This window comes from Lynx rufus, unplaced genomic scaffold (genome assembly GCF_022079265.1).
Source record: "Lynx rufus isolate CCGP_SWC_20201006 ecotype Redwood Valley unplaced genomic scaffold, mLynRuf1.p SCAF_16, whole genome shotgun sequence".
Taxonomy (NCBI): domain Eukaryota; kingdom Metazoa; phylum Chordata; class Mammalia; order Carnivora; family Felidae; genus Lynx; species Lynx rufus.
In genome coordinates this window covers 45,025,235-45,042,645 of record NW_025814830.1, presented here as the reverse complement: position 1 = coordinate 45,042,645, position 17,411 = coordinate 45,025,235, and the positions used below count along the sequence as shown (strand labels likewise).

The 17,411-nt window shown below is 55.9% G+C and overlaps 2 protein-coding genes and 1 non-coding gene across 13 annotated transcripts; 1 reads left to right on the top strand and 2 right to left on the bottom strand.

The window, feature by feature from the left end:
• Window positions 1-6,905: 6,905 nt before the first annotated feature.
• LOC124511483 (heterogeneous nuclear ribonucleoproteins C1/C2-like) lies at window positions 6,906-14,175 on the top strand. Of its 11 annotated transcripts, none has more exons than XM_047078755.1 (6): window positions 6,906-7,341; window positions 7,592-7,670; window positions 11,477-11,527; window positions 11,611-11,756; window positions 11,902-12,054; window positions 12,376-14,175. In XM_047078755.1, exons 2-6 carry the CDS (start codon window positions 7,600-7,602, stop codon window positions 12,771-12,773), a joined length of 819 nt encoding a protein of 272 aa, XP_046934711.1. In that variant the 5' UTR covers window positions 6,906-7,341; window positions 7,592-7,599; the 3' UTR covers window positions 12,774-14,175. The 11 variants fall into 11 exon arrangements, 9 of the variants coding, with proteins under 9 accessions (XP_046934711.1, XP_046934710.1, XP_046934709.1 ...); XM_047078754.1 differs by having other exon boundaries at window positions 6,907-7,341; window positions 11,474-11,527; XM_047078753.1 differs by having other exon boundaries at window positions 6,908-7,341; window positions 11,608-11,756.
• TRNAG-GCC (transfer RNA glycine (anticodon GCC)) lies at window positions 10,009-10,079 on the bottom strand. Its single transcript has one exon. It is a non-coding gene; the product is annotated as a tRNA-Gly (tRNA).
• Window positions 14,176-14,932: 757 nt separating the features above from the next.
• Window positions 14,933-16,227, bottom strand: EXOSC6 (exosome component 6). Its single transcript, XM_047079252.1, has one exon. It carries the CDS (start codon window positions 16,194-16,196, stop codon window positions 15,378-15,380), a length of 819 nt encoding a protein of 272 aa, XP_046935208.1. The 5' UTR covers window positions 16,197-16,227; the 3' UTR covers window positions 14,933-15,377.
• Between the last annotated feature and the right edge of the window lie 1,184 nt (window positions 16,228-17,411).

The following is a 17,411-nucleotide window of genomic DNA, read 5'->3' as shown; positions in this document are numbered from 1 at the left end:
TGATGAGGTCTTGGACCAACTGAAACCCTCATACACTGCTGGTGGGAACATAAAATCCTGGAAACAGTTTGGGGAATCCTCAAAAAGGTAAGCACAGCTACTACATGCCCCAGCAACCCCACTGCTAGGTATGTACCCGAGAGAACTGAACACAAGTACTCCAACAAGTCCTTATGCACCAACAAGTCCTTATGCACCAACAAGTCCTTATATGCACAAAGTTCCCAGCAGCATTATTCGCCACAACCCAAACGCCCATCAACGGACGAGTGGATAAACAAATCTTGGTGTGTACGTGCCAAAGAATATTATTCAGCCATTAAAAGGAACGAAGTACTGGGGCGCCTGGGTGGCTCAGCCAGTGAAGTGTCCGACTCTTGATTTCGGCTTGGGGCATGATCCCACAGGATTCTTTCTCCCCTCTGCCCCTCCCCGTGCTTGCGTGACACGTTCTCTGTCTCTCTCTCTAAGAACAAAAAGGAATCAAGTACAGATACGTGCTGAGGTGGATGAACCTTGAAAACATTTTCAGTGAAATAAAGTAGCCACAAAAGGTCACATATCATGGTTCCATTCATACGAAATATTCAGAATAGGTAAATCCACAGAAATAAAATCCATGTTGGTGGTGGCCAGGGGTGGCAGGAGAATGGGGAGTAACTGCTCGATGGGTCTGAGTTTTGTTTTGAAAACTTAGAGGTGGTGGTCTCACAAATGCCACCAAACTGGTTACTTTCCTGCTATGTGAATTTCACCTCAATTAACAACAAAAATCCTGATCACAGGATCCCAGGGAGAGTCAGAGAGCCAGCCCGGGGGCTTACGCAGCCAGAAATAGTGCCCCAGATTCGGCTGAAAGTCAGGCCAGGTAGACACCCAGGCCAGTGCTGGCAGGAACTGCGGAGGGTAAACTCCGGCAGCGACGCTGGAGCCACCCGTGTGGCAACCCCACCTCTGCGCTGACAACTAATGCTGGCAATCCCGTGCCCTCCTGAGCCCAGACACCAAATTCCCATTCTGCTGCGGCCTCGCCGGTCAGCATTCCCTGCACGAAGGCTTGTGCCCCGGCCGTGTATTTCTCAGCGCTGTGGCAAAGGGGCCATCCAAGAGTTTGCGAGTGGAGGTGGCAGTGGGCAGGTCCTACCTGAAAAGTCCATTCCAAGCTTCTCGTCTGGAGGCGGGGCAGCACAACGCGGAGCTTCTCCAAGTCAGGCTGCAGACCAGCGGCATTGGCGTCAGCCGGGAAAGTGGTAGAAAAGCAAATTCTCGGGGCTCCCAGGTGGCTCAGGCGGTGAAGCGCCTGGCTCTTGGTTTTGGCTCAGGTCATGATCTCATGAGTTTGTGCGCTTGAGCCCCGTGTCCGGCCCTGCGCTGGTGGAGCCTGCTTGGGATTCTCTCTCTTTCCCTCTCTGCCCCTCCCCCACTCGTGCTCGTATGCTCTCTCTCTCTCTTTCTCTTATAAATAAATAAATTTTAAAAAGAAGAGAAAATTCTCAGCCACCTCCACCACCTCCAGCCAACTGAATGGGGAAGGTGAGGCCAGGGCTTGGGTTTTAACAAGATCTCTGGCTACTTCAGACGCAGGCTCTGGTGCCAGAACCACGGCGGGGAGGTGGAGAGTTTGAGCCTAAAGTCAGGCCACCTGGATTTCAGGGCAGGCTCTGTCACTTACTGCGTTACTTTGCGCTAGACCCGTCACCCCAGTCTGCCTGGAACGGTCTGGGTGTGGGCACTGCAAGCCCCACGTGCTTGGAAACCCCTCACTCCCAGGCGATCCGGGACACTTGGTCACCCCAAAACATCTCTCTGCCTTCTGTTCTTCTGTAAAGTGAGGATAATAAACTGACTTGGTACATTAAGGTGTTGGCGACAGAGCCTGAGGTCAGCAAACAGGGATGAATGTCAGCTCAGCTGAGCTCGTGCCCCAAATTTTTTCGATTCCTTCATCAACAGTACACCATCGAACCTCGCTTGTTAACTAAGTAAATCTGTGAAACAAGTTGCTTGAAACTGTGCCTGGTCGTTAGTCAACTCAGAAAGTCAGGGGCTCATTTTTCTTCTTCGCCCTCAGCTAATGTCGTTTGGCCACGATTAAGGCCGGGTTTCAGGCAACCACCAGGGCAAACAATTAGAACTGTCCCAGCTACTCAGACGAGCCCCACTTAGTATCAGTACGTTCGACCCTGTCTCATGTTGTTTTCTCCCTCCCCCAGCCCTCCACCCTCAGAATCCGTTCCCTGATCACTGTGCCAGGTTTCTGCCGATATAAATTAGCAAAATCTCTGGGTTCTTTTGGTGATTCCATATCCTCCTTCTAGATTTGAAGTCATCGGCCCCCTGGGACCTGCAGGGGTCTGACTTGGTGTCTCAGTCTGGAGAAAGTGAGGGGTGGTGGGGTAGGGCACGCAAGGGGACTCGTTCGTGGCAAGGTCATAAGGGGGTGTGTTATTTCGGGAAGTGCCAGCTGCTGGCCACGGTTGCACGTGTGTACTGGTCACGTAGCACGTAGCACACTAACTGCAAGGGAGGCCAGGAAACTCCACCCAGATGTGTACCCAGGGAGGGGTATGGGCTTGGCAAATAGCCAGCAAGTGTGTGCCTCTAGCGTGTTCAGTAGGACCAAGAGGTAGCGTCTGCTGGCAAGGGAGGTTCCCTGGGCGTGGGAGGTGCCTAAGTCTTCCACCTTCCCAAAGAGCCCCGTTCTGATGGCCTTGCCTTCCATTCTCCATTCTCTCCCAGCTAGAGACCTAGCAAGGAAGGGTATGAGGCCACCTGATGGTGTTCTATAGCCACTGATCAAGCTGTAACATTGGTTTATTTTACTCTCTCATCCTTGTAACTGCAAGATATAAAAATTCCTGCTTTTGGGGGCGCCTGGGTGGCTCAGCCAGTTAGGCCTCTAACTTTGGCTCAGGTCATGATCTCGCAGTTCGTGGGTTCGAGCCCTGCGTTGGGCTCTCTGTTGTCAGCACAGAACCAGCTTCAGATCCTCTGTGGCCGTCTCTCTCTGTCCCTCCACTGGTCTCACAAGCATGATCTCTCTCTCTCTCTCTCTCTCAAAAATAAATATACATTTAAAAAAATGCCCTGGTTTTCTAACCATGACTTGAGCAGAGATTTTGGATTCTGAGATTGTCCTTTCCTTTAAGCTGTGCGGTGCCATTAGCACAGCCCTCTGGCCAACAGCCCTTGACCTCAGGGTAATCTTTATACCCTTCTATGTCAGGAGCCGCCAGATCCACAAAGCCCTGCCTTTGAGGGCCACTTTGTTCTGGGGGACCGCAGGATTAACTATCTCACCATGGCATCCCATGCACTCCTGGTATCCTGTCCCTTAATACTAGCTGGATTTTCACTGTCCTCTGGCCACATTCCAGCTTTAAAGCACCCCCGTTTCCCCCGGGCTTTTAGCCCCTTCCACACCTAATCCTATTTTGTGTCAATCAAGGTTCTTGTTTTAAGCAACACAAACCGCTTCTGGCGACTCGAAGCAGAAAAGGAATTTGCCGAAGCTACTGCTTAGTTCCCAGGAGCTCTTGGAGAGGTCAGAGCATCAGGTCGGGAAAACACCTCGCTGCCTGTGCCGGGCGCAGACGCCACACCAGTGCCTCCAACGTGGGGCGGAGGTGCACCGCCCCTGAAAGCTGGATGTAGCTGCGGCCACTGCCACCATCAATTGCTGAGAGGGACTTCTTCACGCTGGCAGCTCTCCTTCAAAGTCAGGCATGTGGGTCTGAGGAGAGGGGCCACGTTACGTGCCCAGGCCCTAAGGGCAACGAAGGCCGGGAGAGGGAGGCGGAAAAGGGCATTTTCAGCCTCTTTCATGGGAGGCAGTTTATGTCTCAAAGCTGGGGGATACCTGTAACACAGGAAGGGGGCTCAGATGTGAAGGGGTAGAAGGAATGACTCACCTCCACTGTGAGAAGCCGCCTGGCACGTCCGGGACTCAGGCCTGCAGCATTGCTCTGTCTGCCGGTGCTCTGTACTCACCCCGCTTTGGATTCTGCACAGGGTGGAGCCGGTAACGGAGCAGTCTGGCGCCAGGACTGTGCAGCCTGAAGGCGCTGACAGACCCAGCCTCCACTTCCAGCCGATCCCACTGGGTATTTTCTTTCTTTCTTTTTTTTTTAAGTTTATTTATTTCGAGAGCAGGGGAAGCAGGGGAGGGGCAGAGAGAGAGAGAGAGAGGGAGAGACAGCATCCCAGGCAAGCTCCTCACTGTCCGATGTGGGGTCGAACTCACAAACCCATGAGATCATGGCCTGAGCCCAAATCAAGAGTCAGACTCTTGAGCGACGGAGCCACGCAGGCGCCCCCCCACCGGATGGCTTCAAGTAAGTCCTCTAACTTGTTGGAACACTGCAGCGGTTGCAAGGCTGGGGACTGAGATCCCACCGCTCCTCTCAGCTCACTGTCCACCTGAGCCCGGTTACTGTAGCCCTGAGACGGGGACTCAGAGCATCTACCCTACGAGGCTGCGGTGAGGGTTGGGTGAGGTGCTGGGTGTGAAGATGCAGCCCCATCTGGCAGATGGTTAATTTCAATCACTTCTGGCCGCTGGTTGCAACATTCTAGCATTGGGGATGACACGGCGACCCTTTCCTTCCTGGGAGCCCTATGAAAATAAGTGAACTACTTTGCACCCATTTGATGAGGTCAGAGTGGGCACATCAGGGAGTCGGCTCAGGGAACCCTGGAGACCAGTTGTCCAGGATGTCCACCCCCTTCTGCTTCTCTCCCTTTTCCTCATTCTAGTCCTTCCATCCACTTGGTCTGTTTCTGTCTTCTGCTTCCTTCCCATCTGACTGCTGACCTCCCCTGCCCTTGTGTCATCTGCGGTCACTCATTATGACTTCTGTTCATATGACTCGGGACTATCTGTCCCGAGTTCCATGAATCAGGCTCTCATAGCCCCCGGGGGAATGTAAGAGGGCATGTCCCCCAGGAAACCTGTCCCGGGGTCTTTATGAGAGATGAATGTGGAACAAAGACCTCCACCCTGTTTCTTGGTGCTTGGTCCCTGTGATGGTTAAGTTTGTGTCTCACTTAGGGCCATGGGGTGCACAGAGATTTGGCCAAATATTATTTTGGGTGAGTCTCTAAGAGTGTTTTTGTTTTGTTTTTTATTTTTTATTTTTTAGTGTTTGTTTATTTTTGAGAGAGACAGAGACAAAGTGTGAGTGGCAGAGGGGCGGAGAGAAAGGGAGACAGAATCCAGAACAGGCTCCAGGCTCTGAGCAAGCTGTCAGCCCAGAGTCTGACGCAGGGCTTGACCTCACAAACCGCGAGATCATGACCTGAGCCAGAGTCTGACGCTTAACCAACTGAGCCACCCAGGTACCCCATTAAGAGTGTTTTGGGACGAGATCAACATTTGAAGGGGTTGATGCAGTAAAGCGGATGTGGGTGGGCCTCATCCAATCAGTTGAAGGCTCGAATAGAATGAAAAGATTTACTTCCCAAGAGTAAGAGGGAACTCTTCCTACCTGACTGCCACTGAGCTGGGACATCAGTTTTCTTTCTTCCTGCCTTCAGACTTGAACTGAAACTGACTCTTCTAGGTCTCAGACTTGTTGGTCTTTGGAATGGAACTATGCCATTATCTCTCATGGGTCTGCAGTTTGCCGACTGCCAATCTTGAGATTTGTCGGCCAATTCCTTATGATAAATCTCTTTCTTTCTGTGTATACATCCTATCGGTTCTGTTTCTCTGGGGAATCTTGACGATACAGCCCTTGAATGGGGGTGGGGCCAGCCATAACCAGGCTTACCTGCTCTGGGCTGCAGGTGATAGGTGCTCAGGAAGATGCCCATTACACATGTGGACATGGTTTGCCATAGGTGGTGAACTTCCCAGACACTCCACTAGCCCCCTTGTGATAACTGACTCATCACTGGCAATCTGGTAGCCATTGAATGGTTTTTCCCCCAAAGCTGGGTCCTATGATCGGGGCCCCAGGAGAATGATGCAGGTTTCTGCATTCTCTCATTTCTGTGCAATCACATCCTACTCAGTATTCTCATTTTTAGGGGATAGTGATGATGTTTAGCCCAAAGAGAATGATGAATTTATATTAATGCTGTGCCTTCTATCTTGGGCACATCAGGAATTTCTAAGTGCCTCTGCCCTGTGTGGTGGACATGCGTGTGATTTTCTGTCCCCGGTGGACATTGCAAATGTGAAAGTGACCAGGAGTATTAAGATACGTCACTGGGTGCCTGGTTGGCTCAGTCGGTTAAGCATCCGACTTCACCTCAGGTCATGATCTCACGGTTCATGAGTTCGAACTGACAGCTCAGGACCTGGATTCTGCTTTGGATTCTGCGTCTTCGGCTCTCTCTGCCCCTCCCTCGCTCATGTTCTGTCTCTCTCTCTCAAAAATAAATTTAAAAAAATAGATATTCCAAAGGAATAGACACAGAAAGCCAGATGAGACAAAGTACAGGCGTTCACCTTGGTACATGGACATTTGGGTAATGTGTCCTTAAGTGGATGAATCAGAACCATGAATGGAAGAGGAAGGCTAAGGTGGGGGTGATAAATTCCAACTTCCTCGTAATTAAACACACAGTCTGGATCGTCAGTGCCTCAGAGACACTATGGCCAGTCTCCTGTTCTCCACGGCAAGCAAGCAGGTGCTGAGTAAGTGCTCTTGGCTCTTGTGTTGCATGAAGTCTTGAGAACAGGAAAATGAGAAGGCTCCCATTTGTTACCATCTTGGCAGCCACAGTGGACCACAGACAGGAAGAAAGGGGTTGGGCTCAGGGGAGGGGCCTTGAAGTCACAAGCGAAACTCTGGGGTCTGATCCAACCCCCCCCCCAAAAAAAAAAAACAAAACAGAATCGATTTCATGGACTTCCATTCATGAATTCTGCAGACATCAAGTGGCACTTACTTAGGGCCAGGCCCTGAGCACCGAGTGAGGGTACGCAGGAGTCCCCTCCCTCTCCCACTGTGGAAGAGCTGCTTTCTCCAGTGGTGAACAGCCAAGGAGAGGAGCCCAGAAACTAGAAGATCTGCGGTGACTGGCGCACAGACCCATCTCAGTCCTCCCCTACATGGGATCGGCCGACTCTTGCCTCCCCCACCGACAGAGGGCAGTGCGGTGTTTGTTCCCCAGAGCAGGCCAGCTGCCGGCTTTGCTTCTCACTTAGAGCCAACGCGACCATCTCCGACCCAGGGGCTTAGCCCACAGGCAGCTGCGGCGTGGGCCGGGAGCAGGCAGGCAAGTGGGCAGGCAGACAGGCAGCAGGACACTCGAAAACTATCTCTGGCCAGGGCTAGGTGTCTCCCCAGAGGACACGAAGACCACGGATATCGTCCCTCCTGCCTTTTGATGGTACCACCAAGGGCATAGGCAATGGGGTTGATTGCCATGGTGGGTTCGGGGTGTGAAGGAGGCCAGGCCAGGCTGCCCATTCTGCTGCCCCGTGTCTCGGGGCCACTCAGGGGACCATACCCACTGCCTGGGGGCTGAGGAGCAGGGGGGGGCCAGCCTGGAAGTGAGTGAAGCCCCTGTGCACTTGGGCCCTTCCTCTGCACCCCTCCCTCCCTCCTCTTATGCTCTGCCCTGCTCTTTCTCTCTTCAGATTTAGACATGGCTGGAGAGCCCAGGCCCGGCCCCACCCAGCCAGGCCAGAAGAGGCAGCCGGGCACAGCCATCTCCTGGTGAGTCTGTCCAGGGTTGTCCGCAGAGGAGGGGGGCTGCTTGCGGGCTTGTCTGGGGCTCTGGGTCCCCCTGGGATGGAACAAGGAGCTCAGGAGGCCAGCTCAGGGAACTCACTGAGGCACCTGAGGGTTCCTTCTCACTCGGCCTCAGCTTTTGTCCATAAACTGAAGGAGATGACCCGTTCATTCCAAGGCTTCTCATCGCTGATGTCACCCAGCACCACCTGCTGACCGAGGCAGGATGCCCCCTCCTCCCACCTGGAGCCAGGGGGCATGGGTCCTCCCAGGGGATCCCCACCTTCATGGTGCTTGGGGGCTTTTTCCAGGTACAGATATTTGGGAAGTAGCAAATGGGAACTTCCCTGGATGAAATCTTGCCCCAAACTTGGGAAGTGTAAGAAAATGTTAAGGGGTGCCTGGGCGGCTCAGTCGGTTAACCATCTGACTTCGGCTCAGGTCTTGATCTCAGGGTTTGTGAATTTGAACCCCAAGTCAGGCTCTGTGCTGACAGCATGGAGCCTGCTTCAGATTCTTGGTTTCCCTTTCTCTCTGCCCTTCCCCAACTCATGCTTGCTCTCTCTCTCCCAACAATAACAAAATAAGCATTAAAAAAAAAGAGGATAATGTTAAGAAATCTTTAAACATTTTCAGAAAGGAGCTTGCCACGTTCTGCCAGCTAACGTGCCCTTTTCACAGGCGTAACGAGTGTCCCCTCAGCTGGGCATCTGTGATGGCCTCACTCAGCTCCTGGCCCTCCTGCAGGCATTTGGGTGGTTTCTGTCTTGCGGTGGAGGAGGCAGTGGGGCAGGTGTTTGCTGTTAGGAACAGCAGTGTGTAAATCCCCTGGGGCCAAAGTTTCCAGTCTCTTTTGGGTTTCACCTTGCCTCATCTTCCTGGAAAGGAGATGGCGGAGTTGGGCTGGGGGCTGATCTGAGAAGTCCCTGAACCTCCAGGTTGACCTTGAGAGAGATTAAACCAAATCTCTCCCTGTCAGCGTCAGCCTGAAGGTCTGTGTCACCCTGTGAGTGTGCCGGCGTGGGTGGCTTTTGCACTGCGTTTGTTTGGGGCTGATGAGTAGGTGTGTGCTCACAGGTAATGCGGTTTTTTAAACTCGCATCTCTTCAGTGGAGCAGAACTGCATATGTGGTGTTGGTTTGCCTTGCATCTCATGTGATTCTGGGGGTTTGGTAATTATCACTGTCTGATAGGAGCAAAGTGATTCTCTGCCGTAGTTCTCTCATGTGCTTTTTTACCGTGGCCACTTTTGAGGCCAATTTTGAGGCCTCCTGCACACCCCAAACTGACCATGGGAATCAACCCCATTGACCCTAAGGGCCTCAGTTCTTCGCTTTGTCACCTTCGGATTTCCTGTCCTCCCCAACTACCTTCCCAGCCTGCTCTGACCTACTTCTGCCAGACTTCTGAAGGGTACAGGTGCAGGAATAGGGAGGCAATGGGGTGTAATGGCAGCTGCCCGGCAGGGGCTCGGACTCCATTCAGAGGGGACCCGGCCTTCAAGGCTGGGGGCAGGGGTGACCTCCTTAAGTCACACATCCCCAGCAGGGACTCCAGTAGGGAGAATGAAGCATTTTGCGGGGTGGGGGTGGGGGCTGGGGGGCTGTCACTGGAGCCGCCTGGGTCCAGGGCAGCAGTGGGTGGGCCGCTGGGACTGTGGCTCTGGGCCTTAGGATGGTGCCCAGAGGAACGACAGGTTGGGGATGTGGTTCTGGCAGCCGCTGAGCTGCTGGATGACCTGTCCGTGAGAACTAGTCAAGTCCAGGACATGTGACCTGAGCCTCCAAATGGAATTTTTCAACCTGTAGGGAAAGGCCTGTGGTGTAAGGATTGTCCCAAGTCCCCGCGGACACGGGTGGTTTGACCTCTGCCCACAGCACCGTTCTGAAGGAGTGTTCTGTTTCTCCTTTTGTGGGAAGCCCGGACTTGCAGACTGTAGCAATTAACCCAGACCAGAGGACAGAGCACGGAGAAGCCATGTGACCAGGCCACTGCCCCTTGGGGGAAAAGACTCAAGGGCAGTTGCCATCAGCCCTGGCTGATGACTGAGGGGTGGCATGGGGTGGGATGAGGGTAGGAGGGCCGGCACCAGAGCCCACCTTCCTTCAGGACAAGAGGGACCCCGTAACTGCAGCAAGCACGGCTGTGGGGCGCATGTAGCCTAACATCTAATTCCCAAACCCATCCTGTGTGTGTTTCAACTCAGGCTGCTCTCCAGTCTGTGCTAAGCAGTCAATGAAATATCATTCCTACACCATTCATTTTTGACTACGTCAAAAAGTTGTAAGAAAAAAAAATGGAAGGGAGGAAAAAGTCAAACCACTGCATTGGCCGGGAATCGAACCCGGGCCTCCCGCGTGGCAGGCGAGAATTCTACCACTGAACCACCAATGCTGCTATGAAGAACTGTTTGCCGCGGAGACTCAGGTGGTCAGCCACAGGCTTCAGCACTATGTCTGCTCTCCGTCAACGTTTCCGTCCGGTCCGAGGGGGCGGAGCTCTCCAGCCAATCCAAAAGGATCCAGAAGAGAGAATTTTCCCTGAGCAGTGGCGCCCAGCGGAGACGCATCAGCTTCAGTTCTGTCCTAGCGTCCTAGCCCCCAAGCCCCCAAGTCCCCAAGCCCCCAAGCCCTCCCGCTGGCTGGTTCCAAGCCCTCCCGAGGCTGCGCTGGGCGCTGGGCGCGGGACCCCCACCCACCTCTAGCCCGACCCCCGGGGCTGCGCACGCGCCCTCCTGGCGCGCCGCCGTCACTTTCTCCTTTCTCCAAGGATGATCCTCCCACCACCGGAATCAGCAATCGGCATCCCTGCTGTGTCCAGGCCGCCCGTCCAGATCTCCTGAAGCCAGAAAGCGGAGGCGAGGATGGCCGGAAATTTCACTAACCGGCCTGTGGGGCGTCTCAGGATGAAGGCGAACTCCCTCCCCTCGCCCCCAACGTCCTCCATTCTGACCCAGTAGCCTTACAGGCCTCGCCCCTCGTGGGCTGGGCCTGAGCTGGGGACGCACAGCACCAGAAAGTTGTTTTAGAAGCTGTATTGCTGCCGCGTGCATCCCCTCCCCGATCCTTATCCCCCGTTCCAGCCCCGGGTGCAGATGGCAACCGAAGCTCCTGTAGCTGTGTCCCCACAGAGCCTCCCTGCCCAGTCAGGTGCTTAATTCTCTTTGCACCCATCTCCACATCCCTCCTAGGCACCAATTCCCTGCCTGGAGATGCATGGTACATGAGAGAAGGGGGAAAGGCCGGGCAACGAGAGTCTGGGACTTTCCAGACTCCTGCTCTCTCCCAAGGACTGGAGCAAAGAGGAAGGCGGCCTGGCCACAGCCTTAATCCTGCCTGGCTGGCCCTGCCAGTCAGTGCTGGGCCACATCCTGGCAATCCCAACCAAGGATTAAAGGCTCTCACGCCCCCACTGTGGCTTTGGGCCCTGACTTAACTCTTTCCTTTCATCCTTTGCCAGACTACGATCCAGAACATCAGCTGTTCCTGGGTCAGGCAGAGGAACTTTTGGAGAGCCCTGATCTGGCCGGCCAGAAGGCTGCAGGCGATTGACCCCTCCTGCCCACCGGGGCCACCTGACAGATACCCCTTATTAGAGGCCAGACATGGGGAAGCTGGTTTGCTGTGTTCTCTCAAAATGGCCTTGGTCAAGTCCCTAAGGCCTCTTCCAATGGAGAATTCTGGGATTCTAAGGAAAAGTTGCACACCTCAGTTTCTTCAAGTTAAATGGGTCTGGGAAAGGACTCTGGCCATGGAGAGTGACCCCTTCCCCATTTGTCTCTGTTGCAGCAGCAGTAACTATGACCTGGACTACAAGCTGTACAGGGAAGATGTCCCCTACCGGTAGGTGGGTCTTGCCCCGTTGGTCCTCTGGGTAAACAGGTGGGGCTGGTTGGCCTGACTCCCTCTCTATCCTGTCCCAGTAGTGTGTATGAATGCCAAAGAATCCCTCCACTCATTAACCGCGTGCCTGTCAAGATCCGGAGGATCCAGGTGGGCATGGGGATCAAGAGCAGCTGCAGTCCCCACAAGGGCCCCAGGAAGAGCCACCTGCCCCAAGAGCAAATAAAGCGTGAGTGAAGGGGCAGAGCCTTCACCTACAGGGCTAGGAAAGAGCTGGGAGGACCTCGGCAGTGAGGGCAGGCCCGGGAGCATGGGCAGCCATGCCCTCTGCCTCCTGGGCCGTGGGACACCAGCTCTGGCCCCTCTCCACCCAGTCCAGACCGAGGAGCTGCACTCCATCAGGGGGGAGCTAAGCCAGATCAAAGCCCAGGTGGACCGTCTGTTGGAGACTCTGGAGCGCATGGACCAGCAGAGGGACCAGCTTCTGGGTCAAGCACCTCCAGCTGGGGGCCCAGCCTGCACTCCAAGTGAGCTCCAGCTTTGCCCACTGCTGAAGGTGCCGGGGGGCATGGCACCTGGCATCCTGCTTTCCATCTGCAGGGCTCCTTCCTGCCCTCCCCAGGGTCTGGTTGTCCCCATGGCTGAAGACCCTATGGCTTCAAGGTTGTTCTAGGACCTTCCCCCCACCACTCAGCAGCTGTCTGGGGGCAGAGCAGTGTCCCAGTCCACCCCCATCTTGTCGTCTCAAGCCCTAGGCACCCTAGATCAGTGCCGGGCACCAAGCAGCCTCTCTGAGATCAGCCGGGACCTCCAAACCTGGCCACTAACTGGCGACTGTCCCTGAACAGGGTCAGAGGCCAGTGAAGAAAACAGGGCCCTGGTGAGTAAGAGATCCTCATGCAGAAACACTGAAGCCAAGCAGGAGCCCAGGGGCCAGAGGCCCCATCCAGAAGCAGACAGCCCCGAGGACAGCACAGACCCAGAGGAGGCAGTGAGTGGCCCGGCACCTCCCCTCATCCTCACCCTCCCTGCGTTTGAGTCCTTGTGGCCTCCCTGTGAACAAGGGAGAGACTCGGGTTTGTGCGGGAGCCCACAGTGGTGGTTGAGGGGAGACACAGGACTTCTACCGCAGGCAAGCCCCAGAACATGGGCCCTGCACTGCGTTGTCTCCCACTCTCAACTCGGGCTTGATGAGCTCAGCTGGACTAGGGAACACAGCCAGGCAGCTGGGCCAGTTCTGGGCTGAAATACCATCTTCTCCAGGAAGCCGGGAGGCGGGCTTTGAGCACCACAGACATCACAGCTGTGCCTCATGGCCCCACACCCCTTGCCTGAGAACCACCTGGCAAGCTTGTTAAAACCGATTTCTGCCTTTTCCCTGCCCCCACATCTTATATTGTACCGTGCTCCCCGGGGAAGCTGTGGCACATGGACCTTCCCGGATGGAGAACATCCAACCTGAGTCTGATAAGAGCCCTTCGTGCAACATCAAAGGGCCCAAATGTTCCCTGACCTACCATATCCTCCTCCCTTATTGGTAGTCCCTGAGATAGGCCGAGCCCCGGGTTTGTTTGGGCCATCTCAACAGGGCCCAGGATGCCGGTGCAGGGGCTGGCAGTAATGAACTTCCCTTCCTCTACCTGTCCAGCTTTGCCCCTCCAACTGCTGGGCTCTGGAGGGCCATTACTATTGCCCAGGCCTGAGTCACATCTGGGGAAAGACTGGGCTAGAGGAAGGGAATGTTTGTTTTGTCTAGGGGTTCTGGGTTCCCAGGCCTCTAGAAGAATCTTGAGGAGCACTGAGCTGCCCAAGCTGCCCAGAAAGAGATGTGGAGGTGAGGGGAGATGTTGGCAGACAGACCTCCCCTTCCCAGACACCCCATGGCTCTCACTCCTCCTGGCCAGAGTCCTGCTTCTGTCTTTCTACAGGTGAAGAATCATGCATCAGACCAGGAGGGCAGTCAGTAGAAGAGTGGAACCCCTCCCGGCTCCTTCCCAGACTTCCTTCCTTGCCTCGTATGATTTCTGGAAGGCGTCCTGGTGGCACCTGTGCAACCAGAGGCACCCATTTTGGAATGAGGACAATGAAGTGGAGGCTTGGCTCAGCCGCACCAGCAGGGAAGCCTCTCCGTAATGGTGGCTTTTGCTTTGGAGGCCAAGCTTCCAGATAGTCGGGGGGCTGAGAGGGAGGCCTGCAACTGCCTAGCACATGCTCGCCATCCTCATGAGGCTGAGGCCCAGTCTTGCAAGGGGCAGCTGAACAGGCCCCTGCCTTGGGAGCGCCTCAGCCCCTCTGACTGCAAGCACTGCTTTGGCTGCTTTTCCCTCCTCTCCAGGTCCTGCCAGTTCCAAGTGTGGAGCGTCCTGCAGCCACCAGCCCCGCTTTCCCAGTTCCAGTGATGCACAGGAAGATCCACTCAAGTTCTACAGTCCCTTCCGGTCTTTAAGCTCCTCGGTGTGTGTCCCACATAACCCACCTTTGGTTCCAGACTGCCCACCCACCCTATAAAGCCCTCATTCAGAACAGGGGTATCATTTTTATGTCCTGTTTCTATCTTGTCTCTCGCTTGACACTGTGTATTTCAGACCTGCTCTGGAAATGCTGTAATGTCAAAGGGGAAAAATAAAATTTGTATTTTTCCCTGGTCAGGGGTTCTTGGTATGGTCTCCAAGCTTCATTCTGGTCCTTTGGCTGCCTTAGGTCAGGCCTTCCGGGAGAAGCTGAGCAAGCCCCGGACACACGCACATTCAGAAGCTCCTACCAAGCCAGGGCACAGGAGCCACACAGGGAAGATGCCACTCTTGTGGTCACTCAGCTAGGCCAGCTCTGCCATATGGAATAATGGCCAGGCTGCACCTGGTCTCCCAACATCCAGAAGCTCTTACTCCTGGCAGTTTATCCGCCATCTCCCAGGAGCCAAGACTAGACGATAACAAAGCCAGCCTGGACCCCTACTTCTTACCAGCAATGCAGGAGGCCTCCGGCTGTGCTGCTCTGCACACGGCCAAGGAAAGGTGGGATCTGGCTTCCACCCAGAGCCAAACCCCTTTCTGCTACCCACCCCTGAGCTTTGGTCTTGCCCAGCACCAAACCAGAGGCCAGAGAGTGCACCCAGAGTGCTCCTGGGGCCACACAACCCTCCCTACTCGTGCCACACCTCGGCAGCAGCCGCTATGGTGCTCAAAGGGGCAGCCTCTCCTTCTTCAAAGCACATTTCCCCACACCAACCCCAGCACCTCCTTCACCTTCAGCCGGTCTCTTCTGCTTATGTTGCTCTAAGAAACAGGACACCTTTATGACAATGCTGTCCCAAGCCCTTGACACCAGGGGCCCAAGACCACATTACATGCTCAGAAGAGCCTTGCTCCGTTAAGTCCGCCACTGACAAGAAACACAACAGAAGACTTTTTCAGATATAAAGGAGTTTGTTTTAGCTCAGATATAAATGACAAGGCACAGCCCCCTGTCCACTCTCTCAAGAGCAGGCCAATTCTATAAAAGGGAGTCACTAGCTGGCCTGCATAGGGTCCATCCCTGACAAGACAAGAGCTCCAAGCCCCGTTTTCCAGGCCAGTCCAGCTGAAGTCTTTTTCAACGTGGGAGTCAGGCCGCATTCCCAAGTTTCCTCTAATTGGTCGGAGCTGGGAAGCACCGGCTCAAGTAGAAACGTTTCTTTAATGAAATCGTTGCAACACAGCTGTCCAGTGCCATCAGTTCTGTGCACGCCTCCTCAGATCCTTTCTGGCCTCGAAGTTCTCAGCTCGGCGCAGTCTGGAAGCTGTCGGCACAGGTCCTTTAGGGGATGGCGGCAGCTCGGTCCTTGGCGTCCGTCGTGGCTCAGGCTTCTGGTTCAGGACGGCGCGGCGGCGCTCCTCCGCCTGGCAGCCCGCACCAAGCACTGCTGCAGTACGGGATAGAGCCGCTGGCAGCCCTCGAGGCCCAGACGCACTGCCTCGGCCCAGCTCTCGGTCGGGCCGCCCTCCCCGCTGCCCAGCAGCCCGGCCACCTGGTTGAGCACGGGCATGAGCGCCACGGTGAGGCCGGCGGCGGCGTGCTCCTCCTCCAGTCGCGTGGGATCCAGTAGCCAGGTGGGCGCCGGCTCCGGCGTGCGGCTCAGGCCGCAGCCCACCACCAGGTCGTACATCTCGACCCCCGCGTCGGCCAGGGCGAGCGCGGCGGCCGTGAGCGCGGCAGCCAGCGCCGAGCCACCGTCCTCCAGCAGCAGCGCTGACACCTCGAGCTGCGCGCGCGGGTAGCGGCCCAGGCGCACGGCCGGCTCCAGCGCCTCCTGCAGGGCCAGCGCCAGCTCTCGCTCCTCCCCGCCGCCCGGGGGCGCGCGGCGCCGGCGGCCGGCGAAGGGCGCACGGCGGAAGTCGCAAAGCAGGCGGCCGCGCAACGCGGCCGGGGCCTCGCCGCCCGCCCCGGCCGGGCCGCCGCCGCGGTCGCCGCCCTCGGCCTGGCGCGGGCCGGACACGGCGCACAGCACCTTGGTGCCTCCCGCCTCCAGATAGGCCGAGCCCTTGGCCTGGCTCAGCAGCCCGGCGCGCGCATACACGGGCCGCAGCCGCGTCGGGTCGCGGGCTGCTGGCGCCTCCTCGTCATCGGCCGCGTACAGCTGCGGCGGCTGGGACTCCTCGGGCCCTCGGATACGGCGGTGGTCCCCAGGCATGGCGGTGCCTGGAGCGCGAGCCGCTTCCGCCCGCCGACCTGGGCTCGCGCGAGGGCTCTTCCGCCCGCTTAAAGGCCCGCGCCCGCGCGGGGTCTGTCGGGATAGCGGCGGCTGACGCGGCACCGCCCCCTGCCGTCCTGGAGGGAGAATAGCGAGCGGAGCAATGCCCTGGGACCGCAACAAGGATACCTGGATCTTGAGGGGTGAATGGATGAATAGATGGCGCGACGGGGCAGGCCTGCAGAAGTGAGACCTGGGCCGGCCTGGCTGACCTCTAGCCTCTAGGGCCAGGGCAATCCCAGGGCATAGGTCTTTGTCCTTTCACTTGTGCAAGTTATAGTGATTTTAATTTTGTGCTTATTTGTGTGACTATCTCACACATATTCCCCACTGCCTTGCTCCAAAATGATTCTTGTCTTTTGTCTTGGTCATTCCTGCCACCTTCAGTACCCTACCTGGAGTAATGCTTGTTGATGAATGGAACAGCCTCTCCTGCACTGGTTTGTGTAAACGCTTTGTATCCCTAGGGGTCCTCTGCACCCTCCCTCTGTGTGCTTCTCTCACCCTCCAGGCTAGGACAGCTTCTCGCCCCCAGGCCGTGACAGCTAGCTTCTGCTGCTTCTCCCAGCATAGGCCTGCTTTCCTCCTTCTCCTGCACCAGCAGGACTGAGAGTGAACCTGGGGCCCAGGGCCACCTCTTGTACCCCAGGGACATGAAATCAGCCAGAGCCAGCACAAGCAAGCAGTACCCATAACCTCCCCGGCACACTTTCCAAACCCAGCTATCCTCAGACCTGAGTGAAGAGATTCAGGACCAGGGCAGGTCCCAATCCTCACTGTATACCTTTGGGTCAGGAAACCAAGAATGATGGGTCAAAGAGGTGGTGGTAGGCAAGTGACGTACCCTAAATACCTCCTGTACTGGAGAACACCTCTGATCTCACACCCTACGACTCAACATCAAAAGGGAGGGACACAGGCCTAGGAAATGGAGAGCTTCTCCTATGAACTGCTTCCAGTAACCCCATGGCCCATCTTCTACTGAATGACTAATGCCTTTCTCCATCTCACCCTCCAGCCCCACGTTCTATGGGCCACCTCCACAAGTGTCTTCAGGTAATCCCAAATTTGGGCCATTCCCAAATTTCAGGGGTCTGGAGCTGGACTTGGTGAGGACCACAACCAGAAGCCAGGTGGAGGCACAGCATTTATTCG

What these genes read in the sequence shown, in the direction of transcription:
- LOC124511483 (XM_047078749.1), top strand. Translation starts at nt 11,322, where the DNA reads ATGGCCTTGGTCAAGTCCCTAAGGCCTCTTCCAATGGAGAATTCTGGG. An exon ending in AGGGAAGATGTCCCCTACCG is followed by an intron (nt 11,528 to 11,607) that starts GTAGGTGGGTCT and finishes ATCCTGTCCCAG; the next exon opens with TAGTGTGTATGAATGCCAAA. An exon ending in GGGCCCAGCCTGCACTCCAA is followed by an intron (nt 12,055 to 12,375) that starts GTGAGCTCCAGC and finishes GTCCCTGAACAG; the next exon opens with GGTCAGAGGCCAGTGAAGAA.
- EXOSC6 (XM_047079252.1), bottom strand. Translation starts at nt 16,196, where the DNA reads ATGCCTGGGGACCACCGCCGTATCCGAGGGCCCGAGGAGTCCCAGCCG.